We start from the raw sequence: 20,009 nt of genomic DNA, 5'->3' as shown, positions 1-20,009 counted from the left end.
CATGAAGACTATAGGGGCACTCCCACATAAAGACACCCCTTCAAGATGGGGATAGATTACTGTTTCATCTAATTTCATAGAGATAGTTGAGAAAACTGAGAAGAGAGAGGAATTTGTTTTAAATGAAGGAACAATAAAAAAAACTCTGAAAAAACATCAAATGAATCAAAGATAAATATTACCAGATAAAGAGTTCAAAGCATTAGTAATAAGAATGCTAACTGAATTAGTGAGAAGAATAGATGAACACCATGATAATTTTAGCAAGGAACTAGAAAATATAAAAAAAGAACCAATCAGAACTGAAGAATATAATAACTGAAATGAAAAAACATACTAGAAGGAATTAACAGCTGACTAGGTGATACAAAATAATGCATAAGAGATCTGGAAAATAAAATAATGGAAATCACCCAATCAGAACAGCAAAAAAGAAAAACAATTTAAAAAAATGAGAACAGTTTAAGGGACCTCTGAGACAACACTGAACAACCCAGTGTTCACATCATAGGGTTCCCAGGAGAAGAGAGCAAGGGGTCGAAAATGTATTTGAGGACATTATGGCTGAAAACTTCCTGAACCTGAAGAAGGAAACAGATATCCAGGTACAGGAAGCACAGAGGGTCCCAAAGAAGATGAACACCCAAACATATCATAATTAAAATGGAAAATATTAAAGACAGAGAATTCTAAAAGAGCAAGAAAAGAACAAAGAGTCATACAAGGAAATCCCTATAAGGCTACCAGATGATTTTTCTGCAGAAACTTTGCAGGCCAGAAGAGAATGGCCTGATATATTTAAAGTGCTGAAAGTGAAAAACCTACAACCTAGGATATTCTATTCAGCAAGATTATCATTTACAACTGAAAGAAGACAAAGAACTTCTCAGAAAAGCAAAAACTAAAATAGTTCATCAAGACTAAACAGGCCCTAAAAGAAACATTGAAGGGTCTTCTCTAAGTGGAAAAGAAAAAGCTACAAGAAATAATAATCTATAGGAAAAGAAAAATCCCACTAGTAAAGGCAAATGTATAGTAAAGACTGTGGATCAACCACTTAAATAAGTTAGTACAAAGATTAAAAGACAAAAAAACTCATAAATTCATCTATAACTGAAATAAATGGTTAAGGTATAAGCATGAAGATGTAAAACATGACATTAAAAACACAAAACGTGGGGCACTCACAGATATAGAGAACAAGCTAGTAGTTACCAGTTGGGAGAGTAAAGGGAGAAGGGGCAAGATAGGAGTAGGGGAGTAAGAGGTACAGCCCATTACATGTAAAGTAAATAAGGTACATGGATATAATACAGGAATATAGCCAATATTTTATAATAATTTTAAATGGAATATAATCTATGAAAATTTTGCATCATTATGTTGTATACCTGAAACTAATATAATATTGTAAATCAACTATACTTCTATAAAAAAACATTAAATTTTTAAATTAAAGTTAAAACAAAATATTAAAAAGACAAATATTGTATGACATCATTTATATATGGAATCTAAAAAATAATACAAATGAACTTATTTGTAAAACAGAAAACAGACTCAGTCATAGAAAACAAACTTATAGTTACCAAAGGGGAAGTTGGGGAGGGATAAATTAGGAGTATGGATTTAATAGATATACTTCTCTCTATAAAAACTAGATAAACAAGGATTTACAGTATAGCACAGGGAACTATAGTCAATATCTTATAATAACCTATAATGGAAAATAATCAGAAAAAATATTTATATATTTATAACTGAATTGCTTTGCTGTATATCTGAAACTAATACAATATTATAAATCAACTATACTTCAATAAAAAATATATATATAAATAAAATATGAGGAAGCAATTTGAATTTAGTAGATAAGACTGAACTATCAGAACCTGTATTTTTCTAACATCAAACGATTTGTAGACAAACTTAGAATAAAAACTAGTTGATGTAATCTTCCAAAGTTTATAACATTATGTTGATATTCTAACTGATTTTTTCTTTGGTGTATTATCAAGACAGTTAAGGCCCTCAATGCTTAAAATATTGATCAAGTTGATGCATTATCCTTCTTGGAAAAATAAATCCTTAATTTTAGTGTTCTAAAATTAAATTCAAGGTGTAATACTGATCCAAACTATAAACCAGATATGTTGTACTGGTTTCCCCTTGTTATAGTAACTACCACAAATTTAGCTGCTTAACCCAGCAACCATTTAATATCTTCTGGTTTCCATGGTTCAAAAGTCTTGCCATAATGTGGCTCAAATAGGTTTTCTGCTTAGGGTCCACAGTGCTAAAATCAAGTTGTCAGCAGGGCTGCATTTCTTACTGGATACTCTGGGGAAGAGTTGGCTTCCACACTTACTCAACATGTTGGCAGAATTCATTCCCTTCTCACACTTTCCATGTACCTCCCTCAATTTTCAAGCTAGTAGTGGGGGCCCAAGGCCTTCTGACACTTCAAATCTTTCTCTTCTGCCACATCTCTATGTTTTTAAAGGTTCGCAAGATTACACTGAGCCCTGGATAATTCAGGATAATCTCCGTATTTTAGATCCACCTTAACTACTTCTGCAAACTCCTTTGACCATGTAATGTAACCTAGCTAAGGGGATGCCACCAAGGGATGAAGGTAATGGGGACCAAAATTCTGCCCCCCACATATGGGAAAGTTCTTCATTTTCTTCTCACATTTGGAGATGCTCTATTATTTTAAGTATTCAGTTTTATTATTCTTTTAGATATTAAATTTTAAGTGTAAGGCCAAATTAAATTTTATGTAAAGGAAATGGTGAATGCTTACAATCATCCAGCTACCTGTTACTCAAAATGTAATCTTTTAAAATAAAAAGTATAATTTACCTTTTGCCGTTGTCTTTGTTTCTGGTTTTTCTTTTTTCTCAATTTTTTCCTTGTGAGTTGCTTAAACAGAAAATTTTATATTAGTACACACTCTTAATAGATTTTGAGCTTTTTCTTTACCTCAGTATTATAGCCACCAAAATCATAAGCTAGTTTGAAGACTGATGACATTAATGAGCCCAATTCAGGAATAAAATATTACTAATTTAATAAAAACTGTATAAAACTTAATTTAAAAGACTTGGCATTAAGACTTAGGAAAGCATTTTGAAAGCTAGTCTCACCCTCCTGTTTAAAGTTATCATTCTAAGTAGAATTTTAGAATAATAGCTTTCAGGAAAGACAAACAGAGAGAGTAATTTATAAGAATTTGTTGGGCTTCCCTGGTGGCGCAGTGGTTGAGAGTCCACCTGCCGATGCAGGGGACACAGGTTCGTGCCCCGGTCTGGGAACATCCCACATGCTGCGGAGCGGTTAGGCCCGTGAGCCATGGTCGCTGAGCCTGAGCGTCCGGAGCCTGTGCTCCTCAACGGGAGAGGCCACAACAGTAACAGGCCCGCATATGGCAAAAAAAAAAAAAAAGAATTTGTTGAAAGATATATCATTTTATCAGGAGGAAGCACTGTCTTTACAATTAAAAGAAATAACTATCAGGACTACAGCTTTGATTAAGAACACTGTGTCTTAACAAGGACACAATTGACTTTTAGGGAACAATTTCTCAGTATGAGGGATTGTCTTATGCACTGAAAAAATGCTTAGCTTCCCTGGTCCCCACTTACCAAATGCCCGTCATGCCAATGACATTTTAACAACCAAAATTTTTCCAAAGACTTCCTAAGGGGAGCACCTATGGTTGAGAACCACTAATGGGTTATAAAGTAACCATCAAAGATTACTGATTGAGTGCAGCTTCTTAACTGAATGGTACTTGACATGATATCTGAAACATTATACCTTGTAGTTGTTTATGTAATAGATTAATAAAAATAATCAATGATTGTTTATAAAACAATATAAATTTATTTTATCAACTTCTATTTTACTTACATAGACTAGTAAAATCTTGTGTCTCTTAATGGTTTAAGTAAAGGACTTCTGAGAAGTACAACAGTATGAGCAGGTTATCCTCATATTTCAAATGTATTAAACTGCACGGTTTAGTAGTTTCCCAAATCACTATACATATTTCAACATTTACATAGTATTTATTAGAGAATAATAATGAGAGTTAAAGAAATATTGGAAAATTAAATGATAAGAGATTTTAATTAAAATAGTTGGGTTAAGGAAAGAGCCAAATTATTAGAGTAAAAAATTGGAGCCCTAATTATTTTCATTTCTCTAACTATATAATACAAATATTAATGTCAATCAGTTTTACTTGTATTTTAAAAGGAAAATGATGTGCTTAAAATATGTATTTAAATAATTATTCTTTTAAAATACAGTCTATGAATGGTTTCCCCAGAATTTTGGAAAGATGATGCAAGCCTCATAGAAAGCTTAGGGCACAATGTCCAGTTGAAGTCCATGAGATCATGGCAGCTGCAGAGTTACCAAGACAGCAGTTTCCTTCCTCTCCAGGGTTTCAGCCTTTCCACTTCTCAGCCTGGCCTATAGTCATCTCCACTACCATTTGGGGTTATGAGTAACAGCTTGGACAATATTCGCTGAAGGAGGGCACAATTCACTCAAGGTCATTGGGCTACAGTATAACTTATAAAAAGCAAACTCCTTTAATTGGTATACAGTAAATAAAAGGACACAAGTGTTTTGTTTCTGCTTTTGAATTTGGACAAATTTTCTTCAAATGTATAATTTAGGGGCAACAAATTCTCAATTATTTTTCAATGAAAAGTATTTAGCCATTGTAAAGATGGAAAGAAATCACAAGAAATATCAGATTATTTCATTTAGTCAGAGTACACAGAACCTGATGCCAATAATTCTATATAAGTCAATAGCAGGTAGGAAATAGACACCTGTTTCTAGAACAAAGAAGATGGCTGTATTGAAATTCATGGATATTATCACAAAGTAAACATTAATAAAAGAACAACTATTTAATTCAAATTTTAAAATGTGAGTTTAGAATAAGGAAGAATGAAGCATGTTTCAACTCATCTGATTCCTAAGCATTGTAAAACATTCTAGCTAAGTGGAATGTTTCACAAAATAAAATTTCTCAGTAGGCTATGTGTATTGTGGATACATAAATCAGCTGAAATTTAGCCTAAATATCCTAGACATGATCCATTCTAAAACAAGAGCAAAAAAATTAAGTTAGAACTTTATTTTACATCATATGTTAAAATAGACTTTTTATGAATTAAAGTTAAGTGTTAAATATGAACCTAATTTTTTAAACTTGAGGAATATTAATAATTACTGAATTAATCCTTGGATTAAGACTCAAGAGCAGAAATACCAAAAGAAAATATCAACATATCTAGCCCCACAAAAATTCAAGAACTTAAAACACATACATATATCACACATATGCACTCACACATGTTTATTCACACAGACAGAAACCCTTACATTAACTACAAAACTAACTATATAAGAAATATATTTGTAAACGTAACAGATCAGTGATGTATACCCAAATGACACATACATGTATCATCAGGCGAAATGGGCAGTGAGTGTGAAGAGTTATACAAGAAATATGTATCACTAAAAATCACATTCAGATCCCTCAATCTACAAATAACAAGCAATTAAAAGATATAGTGGAAGAAAATATCTCTATTTAAATACTATGCAGCTTTTTAAAAAGAATGAGGGAAAAATCTGTTTACTGATATGGAAAGATCTCTAAGGTATATTGTTATAAAGACAGAACATAGGACTAAATTTTGTGTAAAAATAGGGAGAGACAATAATGTATATTGTCTTCTAAATGCATAATGAATTTCTGAAAAGATGCACACAGAGCTCATAAAAGCGGTTTACTGTGTGTATGTGTGGGTAGATAAGGAATGGCATCAGAGGGTGTGGGCAAGGCAGGAGAAAGCTTTTTGCAAGGTACCTTTATGTGTTAAACAATGAGTGTGCATTGCTTATTCTAAACAAATAAAAACTAAAAAAGTTTTAAGTCCAGTCTAATATATAATCACAGAATGCAAGTTAAGGTAATGAAGTACACTTCCTTACCTATCAAACTGGCATTATTTTCTGAAATAATATCCTCATTGTTGGCTAAAACAATCTCAGAATTGCCAGGGGAAAAATTGATACATTTCCAGAAAGTAAATTGGTAACAGTTTGAGAGTCTTAAGTATTTTATTTCCTTCAACCAAGAAATTGTTCTTTTCACATTCAATTCTAAGGAAAATTATCATAATATAATTTTTAAAAATTAATTCATGGTCATCTAAATTCGGACATAAAGAAGAAAGGGTCAAACGGTGACAGACCAATGAGTAAAAACCACAATAAGAATAACTCCATACCTTTCTTTTCAGGTTTTCCTTTTTCTTTGTCTTTTTCTTTCTCTTTGTGTGTAACTGGAAAGAAACAGACAATACCTTTCATTTAAATAAAAAGAATAAAAGATGAGATGATTGCATGGCAGTCTTTGATGTCAAAAACTTATCTACTGCCTTTGGAAATCTTTAACTAGCATGAGGTTTTACACAGGTTTAAATGTTAAAATAATTATAGATATTTTAAATTTCTATTTTTATTTTGTAACCAAGGACAAACTCATACCAAAGCCAGGTCTGACTGCAAAGACTACCTCTCAACTTTTCCAAATCTTTAACTTCAATTTAATGAATTAGAAAAGTTTTTAAATGTCTTATGCTATCTGCCAAAGAAGCCCAGCTCAATACTGAAGGAACACCAAAACTGTGAAGACAAAAATACAGAGAGAATCTTTTGAACCTGAGTCAAAGAACACTCAATAGATAGTATATGTTAATATACTATAGATATATACAATAGATATACAATAGATAATACACAATAATATACAATGTTAATATTCTACAGGAGATTTCCATGCAAATAGGTTTTGAAAATATACTGGAATGAAACTGGAATGACATGAAACCCTTTCAAAGAAAACAAAATTTAATTCAATATGAGCTATGATTCAATTAATTAATATAGTAGGGCTCAAATTTAAGTTATAATCTTCCCCCATAATTCAGTCATAACTCTTATTAATGGCACCTCCAATTATCCAAACTAGAAACTTGGGACTCATCCAGGATTCATCTTTTATTTTTCATTTTTGTCCATTTGCCAAGCTTTTGCAATCCTACCTATTAAATATTCCTTTTACCCATCTTCTTCTATCCAATATTACACTCCCTACTTATAATTTATTTACATGAAACTATAAAAAGAGCACCAGCTATGTGCTAAAGACTTCGCTAGGCAAGAGAGACTTCATCCCTATCATTATGATGTCAACAAGCTAATGGATGATGGATACCAAACAAATAATCCCAAAGGTAGTTAATTGCAGTTAGAATAATTGTTGTGAAGAAAATATTCAGGGTAGCATATCAATGTATAAAATGAGACCTAATCTAGTCTGTGTGCTTGGGGAAGGTCTGTTGGTAGAAATGATATATAAGGATGTGAAAGATGAGAAGAAATTAACCTAGTAGGGGAGTAGGAAGGAGAAAGGGGAAAGAGACCATTTCAAAAGTGGGACTATGATGTCCTTCTTGGGCATATTATTATTATAAATATTATTACACTAATATCCTGAATAGTGTCTTGAACACTTAGATTTTGAGTTTTCTGAGTCTCAAAGTAGCCTTTCTAACATGAAAATCTGATCATACCATTGATCTGATACAAGTGTTAGTATCTCCCTCATTGCTTAGCATAGTAATCTGTCACATGGTAGGTGCTATATCAAATATAAAAATATTTCATTGTTTTAGTGATCTGACATTTGCTTATCAATCCAATCTTACCTACCAGGAATTTCCCCTTGAACTTTACATTCCATTTACAACAAAATGTTTGGAATTCCATAAACATGCTACATGCCCTCCTAATGCCTTTGCATCTCTGTCTGCTTGTGCCTTCACTTAGATTTCCCACACCCACATTTCCTATGTTCCATGTACCCTTTCAGTCTTGGCTCAAATGTCTCTTCCTCTGCAGAGGGTTGGTTGATCTCTACTTATTCCATATGCCAACTGCACCATGTGCATAATTCTATCTTGTCAATTAAGTAATAATACAGCAATTGTTCATAAATCTGACTCCCAAGAAGGTGAACTCTCTTTAGGGGCTATGCCATATTATTTTATTTTTGTATCCTGGCTCATCACATGGTGTCTGACTCACAGTGGACTCTTAATAGATATTTTTGAACAAGGGAAATTCTAAAATATTATAAGAAGAGCTACTTTCATCTTCTAGTACAATTCTATTTACTGATGATTTGTATGGATATAATATGCACTGCTTGCTTCCAATCATTTAAATATTTTACAATTTGTTAAAATTTCCTAAATAATTAAAACCCAGTGAGAAACAGAAGAGAAAAAAAATCATAGACCATCTAGACATTATTTTTTCTTTCCACATTCAATGGTTTTTCTGGGTTTTCTAAGTTTCTAAGTTCAATATTAAAATCTCACAAAATAAGAGTAGGACATCAGCACTCACACATGACCACAGATAGCTTATTTCGGTTCCTTTGGATCACTATTAATTAAGCTGAAAAGCAAAAGAAAACCTTGGCAAAAACAAAGCCTCTTTTAAAGTTTCTCTAGGGGAAAGGAAGTTTGCATGAGATAAGCTGTGCTTTTGAAACCCTGATTGGCAAGACCCCCAGGAGAAAACCTAATCTGTGTCTCTGCCTCTGTGAAGGACCAGACCTCAGCCACCTCCGACAGCTGGTTGTCCATTCCACTAAAGGATTTTCCAATTGACGTGTGCATGGGTATAAATGGGAGAATTAATACAAAATCAAAAAGCAAGGGGTCTGAATTCAGGCTCAAATTAGCATATGTATGCCTTATTCCTGTTACCCTGGGGAAAAATCCTGTTCCTCGCAGTCTAAGTTTTGATTTACAGACACAGTGCTGTATGCTGGAATTTCATTATCCTCCTCAGAAATGGTACCATAATACTGCTTAGTGAAGCAGCTGGAACCACATGCTCTAGGGAGCTGTTCAACATGGCAGGGAGCCACTGAAGCTTCTTGGATGGAAACTTCAAACTTTGGCAAGACTGAGCTCAAACACTAAGCTTTGAAATTGCTTTTATCAAAATAGTGCCACCATCAATAACTGCCTTAATAATCCCTCTAAAACAAAAATAATTTGCTGCAACAATTACATTTGCTCATGCATCTCTTGGCTTAGAACTCACAGAAGTTTTCATATGAAAGAAAAAAAGTACCTTCCTCGTCACCAGCTCTGTTTGGTAAGTTACATCTTAGCTAGGATAGTTTTAGCTCAGGACAAAATAAGCTTGATGCACCTGCTAGAGCTTAATTTGCTTGTCATCCTTATTTACAAAAAACAAAATTCCCTTTGGCATGCTGATAATAAAAAACAAATGGAATACACAAGTTGGAACGGCCCTGATGTTTGGTATCTGAGTTGGCATGGCCCTACTGTCCCTGCACTTGCCCAGACTCTGACCTTTCCCTGGCCAGAACACTCAGCTCAGCTGAACTCCGAAGCACATCTCTTGCCCTCCCCATGTGTTCTCTCTCCAGTACTCTGCCAGCTGTGCTCTGTGCTTTCACAGCTCTTGGCCATGGCAACACCCCAGGCGGGCTCTGTGTCCTTTTCTGAAATGTATCAGAGTTCAGAGTGCACCTGACCCTGGGTTCCTAACGGGCAAAACACGCGCAAGGGGCCAAGCAGCAGGTATTAGGGGCCAGGTTGTCAGAATCCTTTGCAGATCTCTCTGCTCTGAGTTCAAAACTCAAAAGTTTTGGCATTAAAAGTTTTAAAGTACTGATTTGTATAGGCTACTCTATTATTCAATTGATGTAGCAAGAAAATTTAATTAAGTGTAACTCTGGAACCTCATACTTGACTTCAGAACTATTGGACTGGACTAAGCTTGAGGGTCTGAAGCAAAAGGAATTGGATAGATAAGCATGTAACAACTACACCTTTGCATTAGAAAACACTTTGGGGAGCACAGCTACCTGTAATAGATTTTGCTGATTTTTCTTTTAATTAATTTCTCTATTTCTCAGATTTCTGGCACTGCTGTTGAGAGAGATATTAGCCCTGAAGTGGTCTATAAATTTTAAATAGGTCAACATTTTAAACAGTTTCATAAAATTCATATACACCCATATTTCAATTCATCATTTTTTATGAAACAGCAAGATACATATTCATTTTAAATCATTTTAAAAAATTATCCTTTAGCCACCACTAAACAAAAATGCCAGATGTACTCTTGGTTAGTGTATATCTCTGTGTCTCTTTTTTCTTTTTTTGTAATTTCAATTTGTCGAATTTCCATTCTGTGCTAAGACAAAATGATCTACACACTTTATATGATAATGATGAATTCAGTAGAAAAGCATTCTTGAGTAGAGAAACTTCTCAAAGATTATATTATTCATTCTTCTTTAAGGAAGAATTTATCATTTTTACTTTAATATAAGTACACAATTTTAGAGCTGATAGGAACCTAAGAGATCAATTAGCCTGAAGTTCTTTGTCCATTGATAAGAAAATACAGCCGCGTAAGTGTCCATGGCAGAGTAGAATAAGAATTCAGTTATTATGTTGTTAAACTAGTACTCTCCCCACAAGATTATGCTGCCTTGTCCATCCCACATCCTGTGCAGACTTGTTCTTATGAGCCCAAGTGTACTAACTAGATTCTCCAAGCATGTTATCTACAATCTATCCTACAATAATGCACACAATTCTTTTTCATAATAAAATTACATTTATTTATGTATTAAAGTGAAGATTAGGCAAATTACCTAAAGTTACAAAGCTCATCTGATACATATGCTTTCAATCACAAAATAGATTTTTTTAATTCTAAAGGATTAGTTTTACTTTCAAGTCTGATTTAATTGTATGGGTAATTTCCCCTTCACCTGGGGCTACATGGCCATAGTCAGAACCATAATGATTTCCTCATAAGTGAACAATCGCTATGCAGAAGGAGATACATAGCTTTGTATAGGGCCTTCTGTTCTCATTTTACAGGTTTATCATTCACAGCAGCCAAAGAAAATAAAATATATTTTGTACTTCAAGGAGACAATTAAGTACAGCTGAGAGAAGGCAAAAGTAAATTTATACAACACAGGCTAACTAAATTAACCTGTGGGCTTTGAGAGCATTTTCACAAAGGGCTCCAGGATATTTAGATACATTTTAACGTCCTGCCCTCTTTGGGTTTTGAGTCTCATCTTCAGCCCTATGTCATGCCAGCCTATGATTCCGGTCCTATAATAGTTTCTCAGAAAGGATCCTAAACCAGTCAATCAGGATAATTGTTCTCTATTAACCCTTTTAAAAAATGTTCCCCTGACTTTGTGCATGTGATACTGTTATGGGTTTAATTACGTTAGCGAGAAAAGATATGCCAAAGTCCTAACCTCCTGTACCTCAGAATGTGATCTTATTTGGAAATAGGGCCTTTACAAGAGGTAATCAAGTTAAAATCAGGTCAGTAGGGTGGCTCCTAATCCAATATGACTGGTGTCCTTATGAAAAGGGGAAATTTGGACACAGAGACAAATATGCACAGCAAGAAGGGACAGAGATGCAGGGAGAACACCATTTGAAGGTAAAGGCAGAGACTGGAGTGATTCATCTACAAGCCAGTGAATGCCAGCAAACGCCCCTGAAGCTGGGAAAAGCCTGCAGATTCCCTCACAGCCCTCTGAAGGAACTAACCCTGCTAAAACCTTGACTTTGGACTTCTAGCCTCTCTAAATGTGAGACAATACATTTCTGTTATTTTAAGCCTCCCAGTTTTTGGTACTTTGTTACAACAGCCCTAGGAAACGAACACTAACACTAGTCACTGGGCTTCTCTTGTGTTCCTTTAACCAAGTTCCCACCTGGTTCCTTGAGGACTGACCCCTGACCTAGCTATCGTATCTTCCATTTTAAGTTCCAGAGTGCACACCTAAATCCCAAATTAAGGCCCTTCCAGAAAACTGAGGTCAGACCTACTCAGCGACTAGGGCAGCCAGATGTCTCCTCAAACAGCATCTCTCGTCCAGGACATCTCTTTGCGGAGTATTCACCACATGATGACGTGACTGTGTACTTGGTTTTTAGATCTCTCATTGGACTGGGTCTTACTCTTCTTAGTATTCTTAGTTCCCAGTATGGTGTTTGGCACAAAGTAAGTGCAATAAATAAATTAATGTGTTATTATTGCTTAACAGCTATAGCAAGTTTTTCTATTTACACCAACTGTCTGCCAGGACACTCCCACATTCCCACTAACTGGCCCCCTCAGACGTTAACTACATGCCATTCATCAGCACCCACTCTGCTGTGTAAATTTCCTCACTATACCTGAGGTCAGCTCTTCAGTGAAACACCTGATAACCCAGGTGGATGTAGCAGACACCTATTGCTCTGAATGCCTACAAGGCCCTCCTTTTGGCTAGGAGCCATCCTAGAGAGACAAAATTCTCTCATCTAGTTATATGTTTATCACCAGGTTCTAGTCTTTTCTGGTTTACTCTGTTCTATGAGGATACTGACATGTTTAATAGTTAAATAGAAGCCTAAACGGTGTCTGAAACCAACAATAAAATTTGCAATTGAAAAAGAAGCAAGACAATATGCAATAAAAGAGTAACCACATGGAGGGAAAAAGCAGAGGAAAGTAAAAAAGTAAATCACTATTTTTCTCTGGAGAACTGAGTTTTGCTTGTATCTTTCTTTTTCTGCACTTTCCAAATTGTCCAAATTAATCTGTATTACTTTAACCTATACTATTATACATTTATTGTGGGTGTTTCTGATTACATGTTACAGATAGTTTTTGTTTTAATATGGAGCTCACTGTCAAATTCTTCAATTGCCTCTGACCAAATAAATTTGACATTACAATGGCCCAATTAAAGCCGCATAATTATATACACTTGAAAATAAACACAGATTGTCAAAGGAAAAGTTCTCTATAGAAATCAAGTAAATATTAACAAAATAGAGAAAATGAATGCTGTATTAATTAATTCATTAATTATTTCAACATGCATTGAACGTGTTTCGTCTGTTTGGCACTTTGCTAGATATTAGAATGATTTTTAATTTAATATAAGGACACAAATTCAGAGCTGATAGGAAGCTGAGAGACCACTGAGCCTGAATCTCTTTGTTCACGAATAAGGAAACACAATCATAAATGTCAACACCAACCTAGAACATATAAAAAGACAAACACAGTTCCTGCCCTCAGTGAGCTAGATCAATATACTCACAATTAAAATTTGGTGTCAAAATGCTTTAAAGGCTGAAAGCAAGGATGTAACTGTAGCAAGGAGGAAGTACCTGAATGCCCACAGAGTGAGGGACAGCAAAGGAGGCCTATTGAAGGAAGGGATGTTCCATCTGAGAATCAAAAAAATGAGCAGAAGCCTGCCAAGTGGCCGATGGTCAGAGAGAACAGGTATATAAAAGCACAGTTATGAGAGAGCAGCAGTGCTGGCTTAGGAACTGCCCAAAAGTTCAGCCTGCCTATGGCATGGGAGGTGTTGGTGGATGTGGAGTGAGGTGGTGAGGGGAGCAGGGGGAGAGCTGGGAATGCAGCGGGTTGATGAGGAGCTTGCAGAGTAGGGAAGGTAAGTGGCAAAGTGGACAAAGCTGACCACTGGCTATCTATCAGTGATCATATGATGAGGGCCTTTTATGTCATTACAGTGTGGCTTTTATCTCTAAAGCACTGTGAGCCCATGAGCATGATTAACATGGCTTTCAGGGGTTAATGCAGGGAAATCAGTTATGAAGTAACTGTCATAACCTAATTGGGAGATGACTGTAGAGGGGATAGTAATGGGAGAGGAGAGGTGAGAATAGACTAAATTATAATTAAGAGAGAGGATGACAAAGGGCCATTCAGGATTGGACTTTGGTATTGAAAGAGACCAACAAGTCTATGGCAGGGATTGTAACTCAAATGCCTTCAGAGATAAAGCAGATAAATAAATGTCTACTCCAGTAGTGATGAGAGTGGAGGAGATTGGTGCAGGTCCCACCTAAAGACATCCAGGTAGAAGTTATGTTAACATACTGGTTGGTCAAAGAGAACCTCTGTGGGATATACTTGAACCCTAGGCTAGGTGTTTCATTGAGAATATTCATGAGATGGCTACTCATCTGAAGAGGCTGACTTGAATTCTAGCCTCACCTCCCAAACATTAATGGAACCAGGATGGAGTCTGCACATGAATATATATATTTAAACCTATCCAGATGATTCTAAAGTCCAGTCAGGATTGAGTACCACTACTGGCCAAAATGACTCCTAGCTTTTTAACTTGAATAACTTGGGTGAATCGTGATGTTAATTTTCAGGACAAAGAATACAGAAGGATGTAGACATTTTGTGCGACAGAAATTAATACATCAGCTTCTGCATAATCTCTTTATACTCTGATATTTGCTGGCTTCTCTATAATCATTTCAGGCTACGATTACCTTGGATATAGTGTATCTTTTCTTATAAGAGTTCAAAATGCTTTGATAACAATTTAAATTCCTAACTATCTGTCATATATAACCATAACTGACAGAATGTGGCATAGAGAAAACATGTATTTATCTAGACATAGGAGCAGCTATAAAACCACATTTATTTTCACTGAACTACTTGGGAATAGAAAGCAGGCATTATTCTATTCTACCTGGATGAGGAAACTAAGCAGTAAAATGAAATCTTTTGTTCATATTCACAAAAAAAAAAAAATTGTGGAAAAAAGTATCTCTGAAGCCCATTTCACTGTTGAACAGCTGAAGCTCCATTTTCTCTTTCTTGAGAAACATTCACTTTCCCAAACTATATTTGATCTATTCAGGAAGTATATTCAGGTACCAATCTCTAGCCCAGCCTTTGAGGAATTTATTTTAAACTTCAGCCAAATTCACTGTTTTAATTATACAAGACTCACTAGTTTAAAAAACCCACTCTACAGCCCACTGCTCAGTCTTTAACAGCAGGATTCTAATAGAGCCAAGTCCAAAACGCAAATGGTACCATCTGCATCACAATATCCACTCCAGGAGCACTGCTATTAAATTAGTAGTACAGTCTGCAAGATAAAAAACAGCAGACTCCCCAATCATGTGGAACCAGTTGAATTTCTGTTTAACCTCCAGCAGATAGAAACACATAACCAGTTCAGTGATGGCTAGCTTAGTCAATCCGTACCCAAGAGCTGTGTCCAATTTCCCTGACCAAAGGAATTAAGAACAAAAAAAGGGAAAGGGAACAGAAATAAGACATTAGTTCCCTGAGTACAAATATAAATAGGTTTCAGTTGAGTAAACTTCATTGTCCCTGGTTGTATAAGGATTGGCTGATCAATCTGGAACTAATTCAAACATTAGGATTAAAGACATAATATCTGCAGAATGATTTGAACTCTTCACAAAAAGGAAGTTCATGAAGTATATTAAAAAGGAAAACATGGTATTTTAATGTAGATTCACATATTGGTATTATTTCTGGTTAATTAGAACTTCTATTATTTGAAACTGTTACTGGCAACTTTGAAGTTTGTGCAGGTAATGTTGTACTAGTCAGTTTTTGACATAATAAATATTAGACAACATTCAATTTTTATCCTAGGAAAATTCTTTCATTTTCAGCTGTATCACACAAATACAGTAATAATGAGATTTTTATTTTTGCCTTAACTCACCCAGTATCATGTGAGACTGATCATTGGGGAAACTTGGGCATATTTAGAAACATGTCCTATTGAATGTTTGTGCTTCTGGTAAGTTTTCTTTTTAAGTTTTATGACTACATGGGTCACTCCTAGAAAAGTGATGCTTGTAAGATGAGCAAGACACTGCTGGCCATTAGTAATATCCCTCTAATGCAAGGTTTCAGTTACTAGATTTAGTTGATTTGAAAAGGATATTAATCATCATGTTGTCATTGTCCATCTACCCCTTGAGGCTGTGTAATCAAGCTCTGAGGCCATAGCAGTCTTCAGTGAGATAGTATAATGACTGCATTTCTATGACAAAGATTTTAAAGGTATAGCATGGCATAAAAAAAATTCAAGTTAAAAAAATTGAACTCTGATCTATTAACTGATTAAAGAAGGAAAAATATTTGCTAATAAGTCAAAAAATACGTTTGTGGTACTATCTCAGTAAGCAAAAGCCAACTGTATCAGTAAATAACTGAAAGATTGTAACACATTTTGAAGTTATTTTGATTCCAGTAATTAAATATTATACATTTATACTTGGGGTTTACTTAGAAGTAAACTTACTTAAACACTATCAACAATTAAAGCAAAAGAGCACTAAATATGAAAACTTTCCATTTTCTCATGTAAATATACAAAATATATATCCTGAATAAAAATAAGAATAAACACAAAATTTAACACTTACCTTTAGTTTGTATTTTCCTTTCAGTTTTCTCCTGCTTTTCAGTCTTTTCTTTGTGTATTTCTAGGAAAAAATAGGATATACTTTTAAAAACTCTTTTTGAAAATGTGCAAAATATAAATCATAGCTATGACCTAAACATTATAATTCCAGCATGGTCTAAATTATTTTAGCCAACAAATTTAAAGGTATCTAAAAGGAAAGAGTCATTGTAACATATTGCCACATAAATCCCTCATTTATTGAAATAAGGAAAAAATTGGAGTTACCTAAAATTTAGTTATTGAAAAAGCTTAAAAACTTAAATCAATAAATGTTGCCACTGTTTTCAGTGCTAAATCTGATCACAAATTATAATTATGTTTTATTTCAATTACTCTCAATGCATATTAAGACTCCTTAGTAAAAAATGTCATTTAGATTTAGGAAGATTTAGTTTTTACATATTAAATTAAGAATTTGTGAAATGAACTGTAACAACTATCTAATAGGAAATATATCTCAGAAGTATTGACTCTAAGCTATGTTTATAATCAGAATTTGGCCTTGCATTTAACCAATAATTACTGCATGAAGATATGACACATTTCATAGAATGTTAGTTGTTACATTTTTTCTAAATATCAGGTTTTAACAAATATATTCAATTTGCTGCTAGTTTCAGTAAACATACATTGCCAAGGCTTAGAAAATAAAGTTAATTTTGAATTTGCAGTTAATTTGGATAGAAGTAAATTTGAGATTAGAGTTTACAAATATGATTACTACCTCTGAAAAGTGACTTAATCTTAAATACCATGGTTTTTCTTAGAAAAATGCTAATGAGTTTTACTTATTTATTTATCACAACTTTATTCCACAGATGGTTTGAGATGGTGCTAATTACTGTACATATTCTAAATTCTCCATTTGTAGATTTGAATTTGCATTTTTATAATTTTTCTAGAAGTCTAAAATCAAGACCAACTATAGGAAAATCCTAAATATCTTCAGAAAAGACAGTTACTGACTTTCATTCACCAGTTAAAGAGATAATCACCACTGTGAAGATTTCCTCCCCTCATTTTCCCCATTAATCAGTCATACTATTTATAAGGCCACTCCTCTACCCTTATCCCATTCGTGACCTTGAAAATGGCAATGGAGATACAAAAGAGTTAAGATATTCAATTGCATTTGTGAAAAAAAGGCTTCAAGGTACAAGGAAAGATATCCCAAGGGCTTAGGAAACATCCAGCTTCCAGCTTCTCTCCTCCTCCTCCTCCTCATTATTTTTATTATTAATCTCCTCCCTATGTCTCCAAATCCTACTCCAAAGCATGATTCTTCATCTTAGCATTATTGACTTTTTAGATTGGGGAAATTGTTATTTGGAGGTGGAGTGGGGCTACTCTGTGCACTGTATTTAGCAGCATCCCTACTTACTAGATGCTTCTAGCCCCCATCCCCATCCCCAGTCATGACTATAAAAAATGTCTTTAGATATTGTGAAATGACTCCTGTTGGGAACTTGTATCTTTAGAGCAACAGTCCAATCACTCTTTGGCACTGTCTAGACCTACATTGTCCAATGCAATATCCACTAGACATGATATGTGGTTAGTCCAAATTGAGATGTGCTATAAGTGTAAGTACATAATGAATTATGATGACTTAATATTAAAAAGAATGTAAAATATCTCATTAATAATTTTTATATTAATTACATATCAGAATGATATTATTTTGGACATATTGAGTGTGATGGTTTTATTTATGTGTCAACTTGGCTAGGCTACTATCCCAAATCATTCAAATGAACACTAATCTAGAAGTTGCTGTGAAGGTATTTTGCATATGTAATTAAAATGCCTAGTTTATTAGCGTTAAATAGGTGGTTCTGGATCATCTGGGTGGGCTTGTCTGATTCCACTGGAAGGTCTCAAAAACAAGTTTGAGGTTTCCTGGGAGAGGGAAGAAATTCTTTGGGTGGATGACAGCATTGGTCCATGCCCATGGGCTCCAGCTTGCCCATGATCTTCACTTCTTGACTGCCTGTCCTATGGGTTCTCATTTGCTCAGCCAGTCCCCACAATCACACAGGCCAATTCCTTGTAATAAATGTCTTAATATATAAATATATCTGCATAATTTCCTACTTTTGCTTCTTTGGTTGAGCCCTGACTGATATTTGGGGTTAAATAATACATGTTATTAAAATTAATTTCATATTTTTCTTTTTACATTTTTTTAATGTGGCTACTCAAAAAATTTTAAATACATATGTAGCTCACATTCTACTAGTTTTAGACAGTACTTGTCTGGTCCTAGGGGTGGGCAAATGACCTTTTCAGGTCATCTACAGGGTTAAATCTTCTACAAGTTAATTTAAAACCCCCCTCAAAATTCTCTCCTGCCAATACCATTCTGCTTCCTCCCTCCTATTTAAAAAAACAGAAGATATGGAGAAGATTGTGGCCTTGTATAACTCAGCCTGATAAAGTAAGTAAAATGTCAAAGATTTAGAGTAGTCTTTGCATGTGCTAAGGGAATCATCCTTAAGAAATAATTTCTTACTCCTGATAGGGATTAATTTGAATATAGAAATGGGATGAAATTTTCTAAATTAAAAATTTATATGAAACGTTACATCTATTGTGATTGAAAAAGGCCTTAAATCTGTCATTGAGAATAATATTTTTCCTTTAGAGGTGTGTGTGTGTGTGTGTGTGTGTGTGTGTGTGTGTGTGTATGTGTGTGTGTTTATATTCCACCGATATCCACTGGCTACTCAGAGGAATAAAAGAGGGATTCTAGAACTCATACAGGAGGATCAGACACGAGTTAGAATCTTCTGCAGGATTAGGTTCAAAAGGCCATTCTGCCTGGGTAAGCCTGTCAGAGCCTCCTAGCCTAACTTAACTGGGGAAATACACTGTTTAGACAAGGTGGTGGTTTATGGAATTAGACAATCCATGTTGGTTCATGATGGGGTTTCCTGCAAGGTAGGTGAAAGCTTGCACATCAGAGAACAGAAAAAATAACAGTAGTAGAAGAAACCTTGGTTCCCCTTAGCCTTAGCTCTTGTGCACCCAGCAGCAGCCGACCAAAAGGGAATGAGCTCTAGATTATGACCAGAATTGTAATGAGCAGGGATCCATCCTGGAGGGGAAAAAAATAAAATGAAAGAAGACAAATCTCAAAAAGATTGGGATGCAGATCACCACTCAGGAAAAGGCAGGAGGGAAACATATTCCCTCCATTTTCCCCCAAATACAAGAAAGGTAGGTAACCTTAAAGTGGGAGGTAAGTCCAGGAATGTTGGTTACACTTCATAATAAGTTTCACTTAAGCAAAAATAAAAATAGATGAAAGTAAAGGAGAATTAGACTTAAAAATGATGATAATTTTTATGTTCATTTGTGACATTGGCCTGTAATTTTCTTTTTTGTGGTATCTTTGTCTGGTTTTGGTATCAGGGTGATTGTGGCCTCACAGAATGAGTTTGGAAGTATTCCTTCCTCTGCAATTTTTTGGAATAGTTTCAGAAGGGAAGATGTTAACTCTTCTCTAAATGTTTGATAGAATTCGCCTGTGAAG

General features: G+C 34.7%; 1 protein-coding gene across 1 annotated transcript in view; it reads right to left on the bottom strand.

The window, feature by feature from the left end:
- TRDN (triadin) overlaps positions 1-20,009 on the bottom strand; it is a gene marked incomplete at both ends in the record, with an annotated part of 300,072 nt that overhangs the window by 241,536 nt on the left and 38,527 nt on the right. Inside the window, 3 exon segments of the mRNA XM_082633775.1 lie at positions 2,866-2,925; positions 6,327-6,380; positions 16,434-16,493. Coding sequence (XP_082489901.1) covers positions 2,866-2,925; positions 6,327-6,380; positions 16,434-16,493 — 174 coding nt within the window.

This window comes from Mesoplodon mirus (assembly GCF_964341445.2).
Source record: "Mesoplodon mirus genome assembly, chromosome: 10".
Classification (NCBI taxonomy): domain Eukaryota; kingdom Metazoa; phylum Chordata; class Mammalia; order Artiodactyla; family Ziphiidae; genus Mesoplodon; species Mesoplodon mirus.
Note: the sequence above shows the minus strand (reverse complement) of the source record. Positions and strands in the feature narration are given on the sequence as shown.